This window comes from Blennius ocellaris, assembly GCF_963422515.1.
Source record: "Blennius ocellaris genome assembly, chromosome: 13".
NCBI classification, from domain to species: domain Eukaryota; kingdom Metazoa; phylum Chordata; class Actinopteri; order Blenniiformes; family Blenniidae; genus Blennius; species Blennius ocellaris.
Window position 1 is genome coordinate 20370413 of NC_137662.1, and position 21565 is coordinate 20391977.

A 21565-nucleotide genomic window follows, 5' to 3' on the forward strand; every position below is an offset into this window, starting at 1 on the left:
GATGCCATTTTTACTGGTGCCCCCCTCACTTGAAAAATTCAAATGATCCAAAATATTGTTCATCATCTTAATGAGGTAAAATTTTGTTGTAAAAGAAATTAAAAAAAAAAAAAAAAAGACTGCGCTTGAATCAACAAATATGCTGATGCTTTCATTCTTGCATAAACGATGTCTCAGCTTGGGTTCAAGTGTTGTTTTGTCTTCCACTGTTCCCAAAACAGTCTGATCCTCAGTGAATAAATTAAAAACAAGAGTTATTCATATTGGGGGAAAAAAAATCTAAGTATTTGTAATGTTTAATTTATAATTCTGCCAGCCACATTGAACCCTCCTGCAGCTGGTTTTGACGTATGCCAAGATATTTTCGGTTCAGTTCAAGACCCAGTTTACACGACAGTGTTTAAGTGGAAACATATTGTTTTTGCATTTTTATTTTAAGAAAGGTTTTGCGCTTACACGACAATATGGTTGCATTACATAAACACAACAACCACTTGTGGTTCCACATGAAAAATATTTTTTTTTACAGCATTCGTGAGCGCAGCAATCATTTTCAAAACGTTGGCGTCTCAATGCAAAACTTTTTTTGAAGCAAAAATGCAAGAACAAAGTCAATTGCTGTCGACAAGTGATATGCTGGAGCTTTTTCCCCTTTAACCACAGTCAGTGCAACTGCAGATGTCAAAATGACATGCCTCCATTGTTTTTTTCTTGACAGCTTTTAACTGGTCCACACAGGAAGAACCAGACGTTGACGTCTGTGCTTTATTGCAACACAAGGCTGAAGTATGACTGTGAGCACATGTGGGCTCCTGTTGGCAATATCTGGGTCATTTAAAGAGATAAAAAAAAAAAAAAAACAGCTGATTTGCCAGCAGTGCGGTCATTCACACACACACACTACCACATTTGCCCCTATTCAGCTGTGCTGCCATCAAAGCCAGCACCATCTGCCACCCTTCCCATAGCTTTGCCCAGGTAGGGCAGAAACATTACAGGCTTATCATTTACTCCCAGGCGGTGAGCAAACCTCTGCTTGCTGCAATGTCCCCGTGCGGTGTGTCAAACATAATGAGAATACGGGTCTTCTATTTACACAGACACTCTGGCGAAAGGACCCGTATTTTGTAAATCAGCGCTACCGTGGCGTGTTAGCTCTCAACATTTCTATGCAAACCCGAAGCTCGGGGCATAATAAAGCAGGTTGGCTTCAGCAACCGTGTGCCATCAAACAGGAGCCCCCATGTCCCGCGGCTCGGAAGCGCTCAACACCAACAGTTGGTACCAAAAAGTATGCGTTTGTTCATTTCTGTGATTCTATTTGAAGAAAAAAGAAAGCCACGATCTTAGATCAGCCAAGTGAAGTTACATCATGCTGTTGTGTTTGAGAGGCTGGACTTTGGTGCTTTATCGCCACTTCGATTTCTATCTCTCAAAAGGATTTTCAGTGTGAAAAGAGGGATTTTCAGAAGTCTTATTATATCGGCCTGATTCTTACAGTATATGGTGGAAGAGGATTGTGGTTAAACTATAATGAAAATCGACAGCTAGATATTGGGCAAAAAAAAAGCCTTTCTCAGAGGATTTGTATGGGGTAGTGGGTTTAATTTGAAAATATGCCGTGAGAATGACTATAGATAAACCATTTACAAAACAAATTATGGCACTGTTCTGTTTTACCACATGTATAAATCCTGCTTATAATTGGCCAAACAGAAGGTGGATAGTTATCCCCCCCCCCAATTTTCTTTTTTTTGTCGGTGTTTGTTGTTGTAACTCTGAAATTACTCATAGATAAAATTAAAAAATTTCCTTTTCACATCTTACATCAACCAAGCAACAGTGTTTTCAGTCTCACTCAAAGATGTCGTTTACGAGCATGCATTTGATGAATGTGTTTTAAAAGCTTTGGCCACAGCAGCTTCTATTTCTGATCACAGAGAAGTGCGCTCTGGTATAGAATGAAGATGCCTCTTCAAGGAAGAAGAGTGTCGACCTGTGACACTTTGATGAGGAGAAAACAACAAGAGAGAGTACAATTCAAGAAGATGGCTGGTACTGTGCAGTATTTAACTTTGAAATTTAAATTCATGTATTTATCTGAATTGAAGGTGTGTTATTAATGTTGTTACAAAATATCATTTGATTAATTTGGCGAGTTATGCTGCACATTGGACAAAACCTATGTTGAAATGCGTTACTGACTTAAGGTGGTTAATGGATTTTTATCAAATTACTGTATACATATACACTATGTATGTATGATCATTGTTATTTAATCAGTTCTTAAATATGTCATAGTTTGGTCAAGTGATCTTCCTGTCTGAAGACTGGCGGTTCAATTCCACATCGCATGTGCCCTTGGGCAAGTCACTAAACCTAAAGTTGCTTCCTACGGTGTGTAAGCACTTTGCAGAGCAGCTTTAAGCGTTGGTGTGTGAATGACTGTGTGCCTCTTGGTGATTGTGATGGATCATGTGAAGCAGGTTGAGATTCCTCAAGCAGTAAAATGTGCAGTGAAACTAATTTGCCAATAAGACGTTGCACAACATCCAGGGGAGAGCAGATCTTTGGTCCACGATTACTATTAGTTTTGTTTTTGGTTTTGTTTCAATTATACACATCTCGGTGCTGCCCTGTGGTGTAGTGGTTCACACTTCTGCCTCACCATGAGGTCATCCCAGATCTTTCACTGTGGAGTTTGCATATTCTGTGTCTTTCTGTCCAAAAACGTGGGTTTGAGGCCAACTGGTGATAATAAATTGGCCCCTTGTTGACTGTGATCGACTCCTAATTGGTTTAAGTAGATTACTGGATCAACAGCAATCAGCAGAAATCTTGCAGTAAAATGTCTCAAATAAATAGTCACAAGGAAAATTTTTAGAAAGCAATGAATATTTAAATATTTTTAACTTTGTAATGAAAGTTCTTACACAATGAATAAATAAGTCACTACAGTAAAAAATTCAAGTTGGATATTCCAATTGCATGATATATTAAAAAATACTACAACCACAATAAACGCCACAGTGCCCTGCAAATACCCCCAAAACATTAATATTTTTAAGAAGACTCCAGAACAGTATTAACTTTGCAAAGAGAAAAGCAGACACCATGAGATTACTGGGATGAAAAGTAAGCATGAATGATTTTTGTGTTCAAAGGAAAATTAAAACCAGTGGAGATGAACAGATGGACATACAGAAGAGAAACAAAAACTAAAAAATGGGAAAACAGTCAGATTGTATGAATTCTCACACATACAACACACATGGTTTACAGTACATGTAAATGTGTTTTCATGTAATATGTTGCAAGATAAAAATGAAATAGAACTTAAGTATTTCTAACTGGCCTAAATGCAGATAAACAAATGAAGCTGAAGCTGACACAAGGTTACCAAAGCTTCCCGTCTTCAAAAAAAAAGGGTTTTTTAAGTGATGATGTATCAATATGCTTCAGCCAAAAGTTTCTGATTTCTTCAAACTAATAAATGGGCTCAAGCAAAAGCTTCTGGAGTGTTGGTGAGTGCTTTTATGGTGTTGTGCACTCCATTAGGGAGTAGACACACACCCACGCTTCACACGCATTAACTAAAGATAACAGCTGAACAGGCAGATGTCCAGACAGCTGCAAACACAAAAAACTATTTACAACTCTTTACTTTAAACCAGGCTCGACTTGGGACACTGGCTTTAAGTCTTCAAAAACTGAAAACAGTAATAATAATAGACGAGAACAATATTGACATTCATCCAATCCAATCCACTTTTATTTATATAGCACATTTTAACAACAACGTGTTCCCAAAGTGCTGCACATGTGACTGCACATAAATAAAAAAAACACAACTAAACTAAACAGTCCAACACTAAATTCATTCATCTTACTTGGCTTGAGGCTAGATTTCCTATGTCTATGCAGCGATATTTCTGATAATTCCTCTGGCCAATAAACAAGTGCTCCTCAAACTTTGAGCTTTTGAGTAGCACGTAATTCCACTTGGCTGGAAAATGGCTCATTTCCCCCAACTGTTCAAGCTTACCTTTGGGTGAGCCAATTTGCCAGTTTCAATTATTAAAAAGCAGCACCTGTCTCCTTTCAAAATTTCAGAGGCTCAGATCACTGTGCGAACATCCCTGCAGAGACAGAAATCCACTCCATCTGCAGGTTTTAAAGTAAAATCACTGAAACGTAGTAAGATGTTGGTGCGATACAGCATTTAAAGAGGAGTGACGCAAACAGACCTTATCTGCTGGGGTATACACTCATCTCCATGCCTTTCCCTTTCTGGGGCATCATTGAGTAATTGGCTTTCTCTTGGCATGAAGTTGTCCAATCTAAATGGTAATTTGGGAAGCCGGCCTCTCCTCGCTGGTGGTAATGCTTGTTTACAAGAAGACAGTTACTCAATACGTAAAATTAGAGTTGTAATGAGAAGGCAGGGGATCTGTCTGCCTGACTGCCATGAGACAATACGTATCAGAGGTGAGAATCTGGATCACACCGTGTCATAAACCATGTTGCCGGCAGAGTGACTATGATTTCAGAAAGACAAAAAGTCTAAATTAAAATGTTATTCATCAATGATGGTGATCTCCTTGTTTACCTGTGGTTTCTTAAAGGCACTTTGGTCAAAACATGTGGAGGAAAGAGAAAATCCCTTAAGAGTCTACTGGTATAAATTTTCATTCTCTTTATATTAGCTCTGATGGATGTATCCTGTCCAATGTGCTTCCCCGCATTACACCAAAAAACAAAAGAAACCCTGCTGGGAGAGGACTGAGGACACATTAAATCTAAATGGGAGTAATGGAGTAGAGAATCATGATAAATCAACGTGTTGGGAGAGAAATGAGGCTGCACAAATACAAGTACAAGATTTTGTTATAGATTTTGGACTTTGTCAATTAATGCAAGAGAATTTGTGTCAAATAAGCTCTGTGTTGAGAAAGTAACAGGAAACATTTTGTCATTTCGACAACAAAGCACAGCTGTCAAAGCGTCTAACCTAACCCATCCAGAAGAATAATCTTCCGTCATGCCCTCTGCTCTATTATTTCCCGTTTTCTGACCTTGCAAAGTCCAAGCATCTCACGTCGTTTTTTATATCTTTAGTTTTGGAGAGCATGAAAGCACAGAGAACAAATAGAAAAATAGCAGAAACAGAGTAATGTGGTTACACAGTCTTTTTTTCCCCCCCTTCCAAAGCTCTAGGTGGTTGTCTGGTCAGCTTAAAAGTGAATTGTATCAGTAAAGGGCAGTTTATTAACGCTCCAAAGGCTGAGACAGGATTATTGGAGTTGCCTGTGTGCTCAAAGTTAAATCAGATATAAAGGTGTTGTTGGATCTTAATCTGCTGCACACAGAATTTCATACTGACAGATCTTGTGGCGTTGCCTTATTTTCACTAAAGTTATTAATGAGGTTGCATTTAATCTCTCTACAAGATGCCTCCGGTGTCAAAATGTTATAATATGCAATATCCTCATTTAAGCCCCATTTACACAGCAACGTTTCAAGTGAATTTGCATTTTTGTTTCAGAAAAGCTTTACATTTATACAGCAACATTTTGAAAACAATGTCTCTTTAAAAGTAAAAGGCAGAAATGCTGAAAATTATGTAATTAGCATGTCAGTCCACAAGTTGGGGCAGTTGGTTGTTCTTTATTTACTGAAACTACACACGTGTGCAGAGATTAAAATATGTACACAGACGACCAAGTTGGATTGCTATTATGGTGACTTTCAATGATTAAACTACAAAGTCCCGGGAAAATATGGATTGGGAGTAATGACATGAAAACAGTTATTGTCCATCTATTCATGCATATGCAGAAGAACTGTTTACGATGTTCGTGATGCCTCTGCACAGTAGCAGTATTTTCAAAAAGTTGTCTTTTCCCTCATTACTTTGGGGACTAAGTCGGAGGAATTACCAAAAAAAAAAAAGCAGTTCCAGTGGCTCTAGCATCGAAATGCAACCGAAGTTTTGCGGTTTCCCATTAAAACTTTGTGCTGTAGACGGGACCTAAGAAAGTGACAAAACCCTAATTTACGAGATGGTCTGAATAAAGTTAAGACTCAATTTCCAAGGCTGAAGTTTGCATTGTTGCAGGAACAAATAATGGTAATCATTTCAAATAGCTGTAAAAATGTAATCAGATACCTTGAAGGGCTTCTTTACAAAGCCACGATAAGAATGATAAATATTGGGGACAACACTGTGGGGGGAAAGTCAGTACAGACTGATTGTCAGTGCATGAGTAAGACTAAGAAGTTGTGTGTGCCCCTAAGAAGCCTTCCAGTACTACACAGCAGGCAGGTGTCTAGTGCCTTCCTAACAGGTAACAGAACAATTTACTTCAAGATAGAGGATGACAGTATAGATGGAAAAATAGACCACTGCCCCAGTTTAATCTCAAAGAGATGATTGCTCACTAACACACATGTAGTCCTCACACTATGTACTGGAAAAGATGAAATTGACCATATGTTCATATCACCAAATACATCATTTCATAACTAACATTTTGGTCTTGTTGCTTTCAGAGAAGGACAAAATTACATTTTTCAATTGAGCTACAAAAGCAAGCAGAGAAAGAACGGCCATGTGTTGAAATAAAATCAATAAAGAACAATTACAGAAGTGTAAAAAAAAGGACTCTTATACAAAGTTGTCACAGTTTGAAATGTGATTTAAATCAGTGGCAACGAATGAAATAAATACATTACCCTTGTGTTTGATTTACAACAGTTGGATTCAGGGTTGAGTTCACAAATAAAAAAGATTTTACACTTATAACCTGGCAATTTTGTGGGGAGTTTACATGTTCTTCTCGTGTGCAAGTCAGTTTTCTCAGTTGAAAACAAGTTGTTGGGTAAAATGTGTTTTTTAACTGGTCATAGGTGTATATTTGAGTGTGCTCTGTGGTAGACTGGTGACCTGTGGAAGTTGTACCCTGCCTTCAACCACCATAAGCCAGGATGGCCTTATTGGCCTTGAGATCTTAAGTCTGAGAAAGAGGGATGCTCGGTTTGAATTCTGCATTGGGGTAAAAGCTTATTGTTTAGTAAAAATATGCATATACAAATTCATATCCAAATGAATCTTCATTTGGATGAATGTCTTCTACCACCATAGGCTCTTGACCTGTGTCACACAATCTGTGACGACACCGTTCAGTGCAAGCAATTCCACCACTGAGCTGCGCTACACAACAAACTATATCCAGACCTGCTGGCCATCGCATTATTCAACCGCAGCATGGAAAGATCACATAGCTTAAAAGGGGGAGCTTGGCGGCAACAAGTGAACATTCATCTTATCCGCAATATCCTTTGATCCAGCAAATGTGGCCATAATTGAATGAATGGAAAAATGTGTTTAATTTGGATTGTTTAAGGAATAAAATCCTAAATGTGGTGTTCCGATAAATCAAGTGTTATGCTTCTGAAAGTGCACCCCGTGACTCATGCTGGTCTGCAATGTCAGACGGCTGCTGAGAACGGATGTGGGTTGGAAGTTATGACAGTATGATTGCTATTTATACTTGCAAGAATGGGGTTTTCAAATTAAATGGGCTTTTGATGAGTTTTTTCCTCTTTCCTTGACCACCGGTCTAAAGCTCAAGTCGCATTTTAATCAGCGATGCTCAGTGTCCTATAGCTCAGGGGCTGACAGGTATGAATGGACAACATGTACAATATCACTGAGAAACATGCCATTTGTTGGATAAAACCTTAGTTATTTTTCACTAAAACTAAAATATACCGTAATGAATCAACCAACACAGTCAACTGGGATTAACATATATGCAATTCAAATTTGCTTTATGGTGAGATTGGCGTAATATTCAGTACTAATTGTTTGGTTTTCCAAAAATATAGACATTTTCATCATGTATACTTTGTACTACAATAAAGAAAATCTTTAAAGGTTTCAATTATAGGATATTGTGGCAGTATTTTACCAGTCCAGCCCACGTAATGTGAACTCAGGCTGTATCAGGCTTCTGAACGAAAATGTGTTTGACACGCTTGGTTTAATAGCAAAAAATGACCAGGAAAAAAACAAAAAAACAACACTGCTTACAAGTTTATTTTGTATTGTCATTTGAAATGGTCTTCTTGAAACATTGTGAGAATATATCCAAGCCAGGGTTACTGGTATTGTTTTCATACAAATTGTGAGTTAAGGAAATGGCCAGCAGAAGATTTTTCAAGCGAGAATGTTGGAGCTTTCCCTGACTTTAACAGTGGCATTGCTAAAGCTTCTCTGTCCAATTTGAAAATGAGACCACTTTCTTCTTCTTTCACCACTCCAATCAGTCACAACTGCATGCTTTCAGGTCACCGCTGAAATGCAACATGAATCAGCAGAGCTGTATAAGCACAATACACGACCTTTGCATAATGAGGACAATAGCCATAGGTGGCCCTCCCATGCCTGTCACCCCGCTGATACTCAGAGCATTTACTAGAGCCCACCCTTCTGTGTCAGCCAGTGGTTTGTGTCCAATAATTCCCAAAAGACTTCTGGGCACATCAGAGGTAGTTGTCAGTCATACGGTTCAGATCAGTGATATAATTCCATTTTGACTTGCACATTGGGAGAACTGCTGGCGTCTTACAATACTGCTGATAATGAGGAGGAAAAAAAGAGACGGGAGGGAGGGGGGATAAGAAGTGGGGACAGGAGGAGAGATATCCAGCAAAGATGAACACCACAGACAAGAAGAGAGAGCCTCAAGAAACAGATGAGGGTAAAAAGAGCAAATGCCGCTGGGAGAGTGTTTATCTGGATGTTACACTGGGGGAAGGGATGGGAGGCTGTGAGTAGAAAGATTCCTCCATTTATTCCAAAAAACACACAAAACACATCCGGGCAGCAAAATGCAATGAGGCTAAATTTGAACGTCAGGCTTTGCCTGGGCGAGATAATGATGTATAAAGCAGAGAACCGTCAGATTGCACAGTATTTGTGTTGTACATTCAACAAACCACCTATTGTAGTAATTTCCGACCCACAGGTTACCAAAAACCACATTAGGTCAGTACAAAACAATCAATTCATTCTTACAAACAATTCTTGTGATTTAATAAGACATACAATGGAAATACTGGTGGTTGAGGTTATAGTCACTGCAAATTCAAATATCAATATAGTGGATTCACACAAAATGCAAGTAATTCAGTGAATACAAATGTGTTTTCTGTGTAATGATACTATCTATTGAAACTTCAGAGTGCTCAGATTTCCATTTATCCCAGCTGATCTTCGTATTGCTTACGGAAACAGTCTCCCACTGGAAAGAATTCCCAGCAACGCTCCTGGTACATTTTCCACACAAACGATTCCTGGCAAGTCAACAGAGGAGTAATTTATCCAAAGGTTGTTTCAGTTATTGAATGTATTTAACACTGAGCTCATTATATTAGTGATGTGGGAGCATTAACAGAGTCTAGAGAGAAAACCCTTTGTACTTGCTGCTTTATCAATTTTACAAAATGTCTGGGGTATGACAGTGAGAGAATCTTTACACATCCAACCATCATCAACTTAGACAAAAAAGACAGACTTAATAGAATCTAGAGAAAAGAGTGCAAAAGTTTAGGCACACCTCCTGTCATAAAGCTTTGCTGGTTATTTCATGCTGATTGACCAATCAAAACACAACATCTAAAGTGTGACGAAAAGCAGACTAGCAAACAAAAAGTATGAAAACAAGGAAGAATGTGTATTATATTTTAGATTCTTCTAATTAGCCACCTTTTGCTACTAGGTAGTTTCCCCAGATTGGTTTTCCTACAATCTAGAAGAACTTCCCAGAGGTGTTAGCTGAAGCAGCCAACACCTCAGACAATTCACAGTCCAGGGTGCAACGTCCAACTCCACAGTTCAAAGCACAACTCAACAGTTTATCGAGAATGCAACTTTACTCTCCAAATGATCCTACAAGGGGGTTATGAGCAGAAAAGGGAATTGCAATCGTAAGGGGTAAGTCTGACATGCATATTATCATGAAATGTCAGGAGTGCGCTGACTTTTTCCAGCAGGTGAAAATGCAGATTTTCTGTTAGTGAAAAAAGGTGAAGCGAAAGGTTTTCCATTATAATGGCAAACCTGGAAATTAATAGGCCAACGATAGAAGGGGAACCGTGAAAAAATACGATAAGCAACGTAAATTATATAACCGTGTTTTTTCAAGAGTTTAAAACGTACAAAGATATGCCGAGCTTTGACTTGATCATGCAATTAAAATGGGAAAACAGTATTATACCTGCCCCGTGTGTTCTGTTTCATCCTTGTTGATGAGATACATCAGAAAGAATCTGCAAGGACACAGAATAAGGAAGTTGAAAACCTCCCACACATAGTTGTATTTTACATGGAGAGTTATAAACTTGCATAAGAATTTTGCAGCAATGAAATAGAAGCTTGTGCATGAGGAATGGGATGATGAAGAAGATGATGAATATGAGTGTTGAGTAGTTCCAGCAGACACACAAAACAGAAGTAACAGCTGCAGTTTGACAGTCAGGTGTATCGTTTCATTTATCACAGAGATTGTTGATGATCGGGAGGAAGCAGGGAATCATAGTCCACAACGTGATCATTAGCAGGTGAGCCAAAAAATGTCATATGAACCAGCGTAGTGACGAGTCGAGGAAGCACCTGCCAGGATCTACAATAATTAGACTCAATAAGCCGGAGGCAATTATTGATAAGGTGAAAGTACAAAATGCAACACCACCATCAAAGCATCCATTGCGACTTCCAGTGGACGCAGAAAAGGTGATTATCACTTTTTCTGACAGGTAAAAACTTTTATGACTAATTTGTCCAAGTTTTTTTTCAGTTATTTAAAGTTTTATTACAATTGTCATAATCATGTACAAATGAGTGAGCACTTCTGGCTCCGGTATCCATGAAAACTTGCAACTAACGATGCAAAAGGGTTCAATGACCATCACAATGGTGTGTGTACTGTATATAGGCACAATGCTCTATTTCACTGCTTTCAGGTAGTTTTAAAATGGTGAAGATTTCAAAAATGGTCTCAGAGCTATAATTACGAGATGCAAGCATTCTCTAGGTATAGTTGGCTTGCACAGTTCTTGCCTCATTTTAAAATTCTATTACTTTTCATAATACTGTTTCATATGATGATGTTTGTCACTTAATCCGGTTTGTTCTTTTTTTATATGTTGGCGAAGCCCTTAAGTATTTTCATCAGGGATGCACCGATACCAGTATCAGGTCTGACACTGCACTTGTTCTCGTGAAACATCCCCGATACAACTCAGTGAGCATTACAGGACATCACGCGTCAGCAACGCAAGGTACGCTTCAAGCCTTGCCACATGCAAAATTGTTGCGGGGCTCACACACCACATGATCTGGAGCGAGAGCGTGTGTGTGCAGCGCACAGCAAGCTCGGTCCATTGGTTTAGAGTCCACAGTACACATAGTGCAGAGCGTAGTATGAATTAGGCTTCATTGCATTGCATAAGTACTCCTATTGATACTCGGCGTGGGCAAGTTGCTAAAGGTCCGTACTCATACTTGCAGGCCAACTCCTCTTTTAAAAAAGTGGTATCACTGCATCAAATAAAGCACAACGAGACTTTGTCAAAGAGTCCATATCCTTAATCATTTAAGCAATTTGACATTTATAGCATTATACCAAATTATGAAATGTTGAAATGTGATGTCAAAATGTTCATGTGTGAGTAAAAATCTGAAAGACATATTTGAATTATGAACCCATACACCACAGCATATGATTGAGGTATTTCCGTTAAAAAAAGAAGTGCAAGAAAAAGAAAATCAAACAATGACTCAGTGCTGACAACAATAGTTTATAGACACACACTTTTTAACAAGTAGATGAATGATCAACCAGTAAATCAACACTGGTGCAGATATTGGTGCAGCAATGAATATTTGTGCTTTGTTAGTTATAAAGGTTTAATGAAAGCAGAGAATGCAAGTGACTTGCATACCTCAAACGTCTGCAGGCACCAGGGGGCCTTGCTTGTGCACTGTTTTTCAAACAAGCGTTTTGTCACACAGCATGCAAACAACTTATTTTAGTGACGGTACATTTTTGTGAGGTTTTGCACAGCAAGTTGAATGATACCTTTGTGTAGATAACAATAACAAATGCAGGCCTTGTCAATAATTTTCTCATAGTATAAGGTTTCAGCTCTTCTATGAGGCTGTTGATATCATGCTGAATGGACAATAAAATGCTGAAAAGGTAAAACATGAATTTGTAGAGATATATGACCGTATATTTACACAGGATATGTATTGATATACATGTGGGATTAGATAAGCATTTATTTATAATTAATATGAAATTAATATTGGAGTAACAGCGAGTATTCAATAGCTTCTTTAACATTTCATAATGCTAATTTGTTTCTAAATCTACATATTAAAATGAAACAATTTGCTGAATGTTTTCAGCAGCTTCCTGATTAGTAATTTTTTAATATCGCTTTGTGTTGCATAACCTTGTCTCTCTTCATAACTGTAATTTCATATGTAAGTACACATATGTGAAGATTAACAATTTATGAATATCACATGAAGTTGCAAAACCATGATATAAAAATCTTCCCTTTTTGAGTCAAGAGGAGTGATAATCTTGACCAAATGATAATGAATCTATTACGCTTTGAAGAATGAACTAACGTACAAGCTTTTCTGTGCTTTAGTTTAACCTTCTGATGCTAGGTTTTGCGTTGCAAAATCCTCCTCTGTATGTAGATGTATCAGAATGAATAAGGGTGTTTTGCCTTTTCAGCAAAGTTACTTCGTAGATAGTTTTACCATTTGTTAGAACATTTCTTTTATGGCATCAAAAAACCCAGGCATGAAAGTACTATGCATGAATCAACTCACAGATAGTTGGCCAAGTTGTGCTCCTGCAGAGTGTGAGTCTCAAAGCCATGAGGGACCGTATCAAAGTACTCACTTCCTATTCCACATATGAAACATTTGGTCTGCAGAAGGAAAGATGGAGGCAACTTAATGATTCATGACAACCGGATTCAACAAAGCCGTCTTGAGAGAACAATAGAAAATAAAACAAAATAAAAACAGCCAAACCTCACGACCGGAGGCCCCTGTGACTCAAACGTGGGATTAACGTTGCTCACACCACAACATAACACATTTTTTTTTCAATGACACTTACACCCACATAAGGAAAAATAAAGCAATCTAATACTCACTTTGTAAGGAGGAGGACAAGTATTTCAGCTGAGGTTTTGCAACATTTTGTTGATACTAAATAGCCTGATGGTTACCTTTGCCCATATTTTTTTGCTGGCACAGAACCTGAAAACAGCCAAGACTCCAACGGGTGTTTTAGGTGAGCCTTCTGATGGCTCCTGAAAGTAACTATAATGGTATGAAAGTACAACCTGAACCTGACGGGCACGAGTTCTTTTTTCCAGTTCATCCTGCTCCTTGGGATTTATGGGAATTGTCCTACATTTTACATTGTTGCTCGGTCTCGTCTCTTCACCGTCGTTGATCTCAGTGTCTAAATCAAGGTAAATTTGCAACCCCGCGCAATTTGTGGAATTCTAATCATGATTGAAGGAAGCTTGCATCTTCATTTGAATTCTCTTGCTTCTTCCCTTTTGGCTTACTGAGCCCCAAATAATGGCACAAACAACACGACGCACATCAGTATGCAAGCATGAATGAAACTCGATGAAACGAGGCAGTGAAGATCATTTCTATAACTAAAACATCCAGTACACATCCGAGAGTGTACTTTCAAACAAATGATGAATTTTGTATGTGCACGAGTAACTCTTAATGATTGATTATGGGGCAAAGGGATTTTGTTTTGAACTCGGCCACTAATTATCCACAAGAAAGAGATAATGGTATCATCTTATTAGGACTAATGGTGTGTTTCCTGTGACACAAGCTGCCAAAACAACTGAATCGACTTACTAATGTGCAAACCACCAAATCTCTACACACTCTTAAGTTACAACAGGCCAAAAACTATGACTCATGTCCTTTAGTGAACTTTACTCATATCTCTTGGGCCACATAAACCAAGTTTAACAATGAATTTCTTGTGGAAAAAGAGCTTATGAGATAATTTCAGACAGCGTCAGGTACAGTACATTGTACAGCCTCAGTACCAAAGTGTGATTGAAAGAGGTTTTTCTGTTCTCATGTGTGGAAAAAACGTTTTAAATGTTTTTGTTTGTGTGAAAGACATTATAAAATCTTACCTCCATATCTTCTTTCACCTGTTCCTGTTGGTCCCGAAGCTCTCCAAACGCATCAATTATCAAACCTGGCAAAGGACAGAATGGTGTGTCTTTATGTAGTTATGCATGCGTGGTTGTGCTACACTGAGAATGACAGCCGTCACTGAAACTTAAGAACCCGGTGAGAATAAACACATACTTGGATGCTTTCCAAATCCACATGAAAAATGCATGAGCCATATTCCACTGAAATGTTGTGAATAAAATGTATGCGTGCAGAACTGCACTTGTAAAGCATGTCTCACCCTGGATGATTGCCAGCAGGATGACGATGACGAAGAAAAAAAACGTGATGTCAAATACGATTCGTTCCACCTCAAACTCGTCTCCAGCGGGATCCTCAATCTCGTCGCCGATGCCGCCGCCTGCGCGCACTCCCACATACATGTGGAACATGTAGCACTGAAAGAGAGGACGTGTTGCATTGACACTTTAAGCCCAGGAAGGCTAAACCATGGGAAGATCACCAGGCCACAGCAGCTATTTTGTGACGTTATTTCTGAAAAGGGGAGCATGTCGAATGTACGCAGTAACTTTTTCTCAACCAAAGTCATTGTAACTTAACATTCAATCTGCAAACAATCTGTTTGCTTTTATCAAGCATTGAAAAGTTTAAAACTTTGAGAATATTTAAACATTTTCAGAAAATATAGGCTTCTTTTTTTTTTATAAATAAATACATATTCATCACCTCAAACAAGGCATCCCCTCAAGGAAAGAAAAATTAACATTCAAGCTGTCAACCAAGGACTGAAAGATGCCTTTAAGTGTGGAGGAACGGTATTTCCCTCCAGGAAATTGAACAGGGGGGAAAGAAAGAACTTTCAAGGAGCCGTTATACTTTCAAGGAACATTAAAAAAACTTTGTTTTCTTTATGTTTGTTATTTCTCAACACACTTGAAAGAGATGTTTTCTGTTTATTGTTGAGGTTGGGTTTCTCCAACCAAATGTCCTGGTATCATAATAATAGTGAAGGGATTGCAGAGAACAGCCGCTAAAGTGCTGTTGAACATGAAAGGCAAACAAAAACAGAGTCCGTGTGGAAAAAGATCGAATGCATTATCCCCTGCCTTTTATAATGTGGGGGGGGGGCTTTTTTTAAAATACCATCCTCATCCATTCACCTGAATATGTGAGTGACATTGGACTGCACATTAGAATGAACATGCTGCCAAGCGTTAATTTTGTGAATGGTCCAACAAAGAGCTATATCGCTGCTTCATGGTTTTGTTTTCGCTCCATGTGTCCATCATTTTGAGAATAGCGTGGTGGCAGGGCTAAGACAAGAGGCCTCTTTCACTTCAACAATGGGGATCACTGTCAGAATCCTCCTCTATCCGCTTTCAAGTCTGCAGGCAGAAAATGAGGCGCCTGCGACTGTGCCTATGCTGGAAAGATAAACAGAGAGATCGAGAGGATACGCAGAGGCAGGAATAGTTGGAAAGACAGCTTCAACGTGTGTGTGTGTGTGTTAATATTTTTGCAGTTGAATTGTGTTTTATACAAAATTGTTCAATTTCTCACCAAAGGCACATTTTTAGGTTGGACAGTCATTAAGGGGGCAACAATAACCCTGGTTTTGGTTTCAATGTGGAGTTAGCGTGTTATCTGCATGAATCCACATGCAAAATATACAGGTTATCTGGTTGCTCTAAATTGTTCCGCGCAAATGAGTGTGAGGCCATTTGTTTCTTTATCTGGCAAAAATGTCCAGGGCATTCCCTAAAGTCACATGTAGTCATATAAGATTAACTAAGCAGTGATATTAAAAGCAGTTGTTGTTGTTGGGCAAATAGTAGATATAACTTTGGTGTCAAACCGATGGTCAAAACCAGACCAACAAACCACCATGCAAATGGTGAAAATCTTCAATAAACCATTGTTGTTTTAACTCATTTCCAACACAACACTGAGACCTGAGCTGAAGCATCAGTAATGCTGTCAGCTAGGAAGCCAGCATTAACCTCAAAGTCATGTTGTCAAGTGGAATTTGTAAAACCATGCATAATGCAACAGCTATAGGTGAAGCATTTTTGACATTCCACTGTATTGTGCACCAGAAGGCGTCATTAAAATCATCTTTATGTTGACATTGTTTACATTTACAATGTCTGTTTATATACTACAGTTTCATCGTGTATACTCTGCACCACAACAAAAGTTAAAATTTAAAGTTTATTGTGGCACTATTTTACTGGTCAAACCCACTCAAAATTAAATTGGGATGTATGCAGCCCCTGAACTAAAAATGTGTTTGACAACCCTGGTTTAAAGTACTTAAAGTAAGTCTGCAAGAAATGAATGTGGGCCAATTAAAGGGTCCTCTAAGACATGGAAAAAAAATGCGTGTCTGTTTTTTTTTTTTTTAACAATGAAGATTTAACTCACAGTGAGCATGTCATTGCACTTCATGTCTTGAATGGCACCGTCGTCGCTCTTGTTGTAAAACTTCCTGAAGAAGTTGAAGGCTACGACAGTGTAGAGATACACCACAACTGCCAAGAGCCCCACAGTCAGGACCAGCTGACAAAGGCACACAATACAAACATCACACAGACAGAGGCAGATGGGTCTTAATGGAGGTCTTCATCTCGCAAAGGCCCAGTATAACTACACAGCATGAAAACAAACACCGGTCTCCCTGAATGCATGCATGAACACACACACACCTGTTTCCCATTGTGTGTAACAGAAGAAAGGATGGTACGAAGTGTCTTGAAGCCCATGGCGATGTCCAGAAGGTGGGCAGCAAAGAAGAAGTTGTTGTAATGACCCAGAACAGACATCATCATGTACCAGGCCAAATACAAGAAGGACTGGAAACACACACACACACACGTAGGGAAACAGAATAGATCACCAGAACAGATAAGGATGCATGTGTGTTTTAGATAAGAGCGAATGACAGGATATTACTACACTCACTTCTGCTGCGTGAATATAAGTATCAAACAAAATCTTACAGCTGTAGAACAATAGATTCTGCAAATCGACAGTTTAATGGCCGACATAAATTGCAGCATGCGGCACCTTTATCTTTAATTTGTAGGATTAGGAAGTAATCAGCAGATCAAGCAGATGCCATAAAACATTAAAAACAAACTTACGCCGTCCGTGAATACGACTCCTAATTTCCACACCTGGTACTTCACGTCAATGGAGTAGAACCTGAAATAAGAAGTAGTGCCACAGTGATGAATGGCAAAACGTACCTGTAAAACAAGGTCAAAATGTCTGCGGCTAAAATCAAACTGTTGAGCTACAGTATCGTTTTGAAAAGAGCCTTTTTGTATGACATCCTTTGAGAATACCGTGTTCTTCCTTAAGAGTTGCATCATGTTCTAGGACTGCTTTTGTCTGGCCACTCATTCGGACACACGCACGCACGCACGCACGCACGCACGCACGCACGCACATGCACTGATAGCCTAATTATTGGCACCCTCTATTGATCACTATTGAATTATTACAAGGGGCGATCATCGACCATTACAGAAGAGTGAGATGTAAACGATGAAGGGGATGTGTATTAGTTGAGTTAATTTAGAAATCCCATTAATTAGTACAGGCCATAAATGTACGCATAAAATTCCTCCAACTTTTCTTTAATCAATACCAGTATGTTTGCACACAGGCAGCTATCCTAGAGAGAAACATGCTAAATTATCGCCATCACTGCTTTGGGAGCAGCCGTCTGCTCACTTGCATATCATAAAAATGGCCCATTGGAAATATTAGCTATTTAAAAGATCAATGCCTACATTAAAAAGTTTAAATTTAAAAAAAATACAAGGCGATATTTCTTTATCTGTCATAATGATTCAGATTAAATTAAACGGCAAAGACTCCAAAACTAAACCAAGCCAGACATCTACAGTTCCAAATGGATCATAATGAGATTTAACATTTGCGAAGACACTTTTTTAAAATTGGTTTTATACTCACAAAGCACTCCAGGCAGTGTCTCTCTTGAGCCTCCTCTCCTCCTTTCTCTCGGAGCTGAAGTCTAATGCTGCTTGGTCCAGACCTAAGAGTTCACTGATCTTCTCACGGCCGTAAAAGTCACCGTACTTATCCATCACCTGACAGGGTGAAGAGACCAGAGCTTCACACAATGGCACTAACTGCTGTCTCCTCAGTGCATGTTTCTCTGAATAAAGCACGAGATACTATTGGATAATTAGCCGAATTCCTCTGCAGAGCCATAATGAGGTGGAGGCTTGGATCTGCTGACACCACCAAGAACTTTCCGAAACCTGTATTTCAGGTACACTCTTCCTTGGAGGCACAGCAACTGTGGTTCCCAAAGTACAATTATAGTTCAATTGCATCTTTGGTCTAAAACGGATTGATTCACGCAGAAACTTTTACAATGTGTATGTGAATGTGTCTTTTTACAAAACCTTATCAGTTTATTCCCATTAGGCTGCAATGACTCATTGACAATTTCCCACTTGCTTTATTGATAGAAAACAAAAGCCAAAAAAGATGAGAGCTTAAAAGCATTTGGAGTAATGGCACAAAATCAGATGGGGATTACCAAACAACATTACCTTGAAAGCATTATAACATCAATATCACCTCTGAAGCAACGACAATGTATATTAAATCAGTTGCAACAATTCAGATATAAAATCAAGCAAACATCCTGTTTAATGGCAAAAAGCCAAAGTACTTTAAAACATCAATTCAATGAAATTCAATGTCAGAACATGTCGTTCATGAGAAATTATAAACTGAGTCTTTGCTCTCACTTCTTTTAATTTGGATGTTTTTGAGGATAACAACTCTTCAAGAGGGGTCACACTTTAAAGGTCCTCGAAACTTTGTAATCACGAATGTCTCTTGCGCTCCAGCCACACAATCTGCCCTCTCACTCAAATTTACACTCCACATGAATGAGCAAAGATTTTGAGCCATGAAAGAAGAGAATAAAATGGGAGAAGAGGTAGTTATAGTTTACAATCAAGCAGTGGCGAGTGTTCATTCATGCCATTCACATCTGATGTGGGAAATGCAAGGATGAATACAAACTTTTGAAGATGTGGAAAGGTGAGCATACAAACTTGTATTAAGTTTGAATTAAAACGTTCACATTTTCCTTTTTTAAACAATACTTTGCTATGTTTCTCCAAAATGAATAAAGCAAATAATCTACAAAGAAATGCATCCGTATTACTTCATAACGTCAGAAGTAGTCTGAATGACGAGACTAAAAGCATTGCTCTGTCTCTAGAGACAATAAACTAATTGTGGCACTTGACAGGGAAATAATTCTACTTGCCATTAGATGGTTCATTAAATTTCATTTAGTTTGTTAATGCAGAGCCACTGACTGGAATATGCAGACAATTACAGGGATGGATAGATGAAATATAGACTGAAAGCTCTGCTATACAGAACCAGAATCTGCAGTCCTCACCTTCCTCTTGACAAACTTATCCCAATAATTGCTGGGAAATGATCTGGAAAAGATTAGGAAAGTTTGAGTTAAATATCTTTTTTGACGGCTTAAGCCTTCACATGAGCAGGTGAAACAGCAGGTTTCAGTAATGTAAAGTATATAAAGCAATTGACATGTAATATTAATAGAACATACGGTGTGTTGATAAGCAGTCTGTCCCACTGCCCTTTGATGTCTTCCTCTGGGGGTTGCTCCGTCACATACAGCCCGTCAAACTCCAAACGTCGCGCCACCTCCTTCTCACGTTTGAAGATCACTAATGGTACCTTTCAATAAAACCCACTCAATTCATCACTTGTTTCTTGGTCTAAACAAGTGTGTTGAGTTAATTTGACTGAAATTGAACACGGTCTAATACATAAAGATTTCAAATTTAACTCAATCAAATTTGAAAGTGGCACACCTTGAGGCAGTAGTAACCAATAATACAACAAAAGGAGATGATTGTGTGTGCCACAGCGAGCAGGAGGAGAGAGGGCTCCATGTAGCCACTATTCTCTTCCAGGACAAAATAATCATGGCCTTCGCTGTGGTCTTCGTCAGAGGAGTCCATCTGTTCACTGTACGAAGATGTGACCGCTTTTGACGCAGGCACTGATTCTACCTGTAAGGCGAGCAAGAGAAAACAAGTTTACATAAGAATAATCATACTCCGACCTTTTTCATGAACATGAAATATAACCGTGCTAAACCACCACATCAATAAGGTTGGCAGAGCTGGATCATTTTTGCATTTTCATTTCAGAAAAGGTTTAGCGTCCACACGACAACATTAAAAAAAAATTTAATTAGCATGGAGAATCACTAGTGGATACTGATGTTTGTTCTCGTCATGAAACCACACATCCATGTGCAAAGAAGAATATGGGTTGTGTTTTCCCTCGTTTACATCGACTCCTAAAAAGGTTTCCCCTTGGGAGTAGTTTTTAAAAAGGTAAAGAGGGCCTAAGTCTCTCTTCAAGTGAAGAATATCCCTATACAAAGAGGTTATTTATTAGGTTACTTATTACATATCACAGTAAATAAAACTGCAGGTACACACTGACCTTATAGAACAGAAGGATGAAGTTGATTGCAAAGGCAACAAACAAAGCCAGCAACCGCATATTATAAAAATTCCTTGCAAAGTAGTTCTGGGGGGGAAAAAAGAAAAGGCGTTCAAGAGTCATTTGCCTAATTTTTTTATTTTTTTTTTTACTTGAGAAAGTAAATTGAAGTGGATGTAAATATGCATCCTCATCTGTGTCGGTATATGATACATGCACAAGCATGTGTGTACTTGTACATTACCAGCAGTCTCTTGTTATGAGTGCTTATCATCTCCCACAAGGCAGAATGTTGGCTCAGCGGCTCCTTTGACTTATTGTAGCATCTCTTGGCTCTCCACATTTCCTCTCCTTTCCCATCTTCAGTTTCCTTCTCAGAATTCTTCGACCTGGAAACAATCCAAAACAAACAGATGGAAAGCCAAATGTGTTTATTATGACAATTTGTTGCCTGATTTATATAAATTATGCAAAATCCGTGGATAACAGTGACACGAGTCACTTTATTCAAAGAACGAGGGTCCCCCCCCCTCCCCCCCAAACATAAAAATCCTGATTTACATTGTATTTTCTACTCAGAGTCCTAAAATGAAATGACACCATAGACTCACTCTATGTCCTCAGGCATGTCCTCATTTCTATCTCTTTCCTCTGTGGTTCTGTCATCTTTAAACTGCAGTCAGTCATTGGAAAAAAAATGTTAGAAAAAAAGTTAAATCGCATTCAAAGCAGTACAAGAAC

At 38.7% G+C, this 21565-nt stretch overlaps 1 protein-coding gene across 1 annotated transcript in view; it reads right to left on the reverse strand.

Moving 5' to 3' along the window:
• Positions 1 to 9264: 9264 nt before the first annotated feature.
• Positions 9265 to 21565, reverse strand: part of LOC308138369 (ryanodine receptor 2-like) — a gene marked incomplete at both ends in the record, with an annotated part of 61502 nt that continues 49201 nt past the window's right edge. The window contains 15 exons of the mRNA XM_080507453.1: positions 9265 to 9360; positions 10284 to 10335; positions 12917 to 13017; positions 14275 to 14339; positions 14559 to 14715; positions 16703 to 16837; positions 16984 to 17130; positions 17422 to 17482; positions 18260 to 18396; positions 19737 to 19779; positions 19914 to 20044; positions 20182 to 20378; positions 20821 to 20911; positions 21069 to 21213; positions 21436 to 21497. Of these exons, the coding sequence (XP_080363579.1) occupies positions 9265 to 9360; positions 10284 to 10335; positions 12917 to 13017; positions 14275 to 14339; positions 14559 to 14715; positions 16703 to 16837; positions 16984 to 17130; positions 17422 to 17482; positions 18260 to 18396; positions 19737 to 19779; positions 19914 to 20044; positions 20182 to 20378; positions 20821 to 20911; positions 21069 to 21213; positions 21436 to 21497 (1620 nt within the window). The remainder of the gene's footprint in view (positions 9361 to 10283; positions 10336 to 12916; positions 13018 to 14274; positions 14340 to 14558; positions 14716 to 16702; positions 16838 to 16983; positions 17131 to 17421; positions 17483 to 18259; positions 18397 to 19736; positions 19780 to 19913; positions 20045 to 20181; positions 20379 to 20820; positions 20912 to 21068; positions 21214 to 21435; positions 21498 to 21565) is intronic.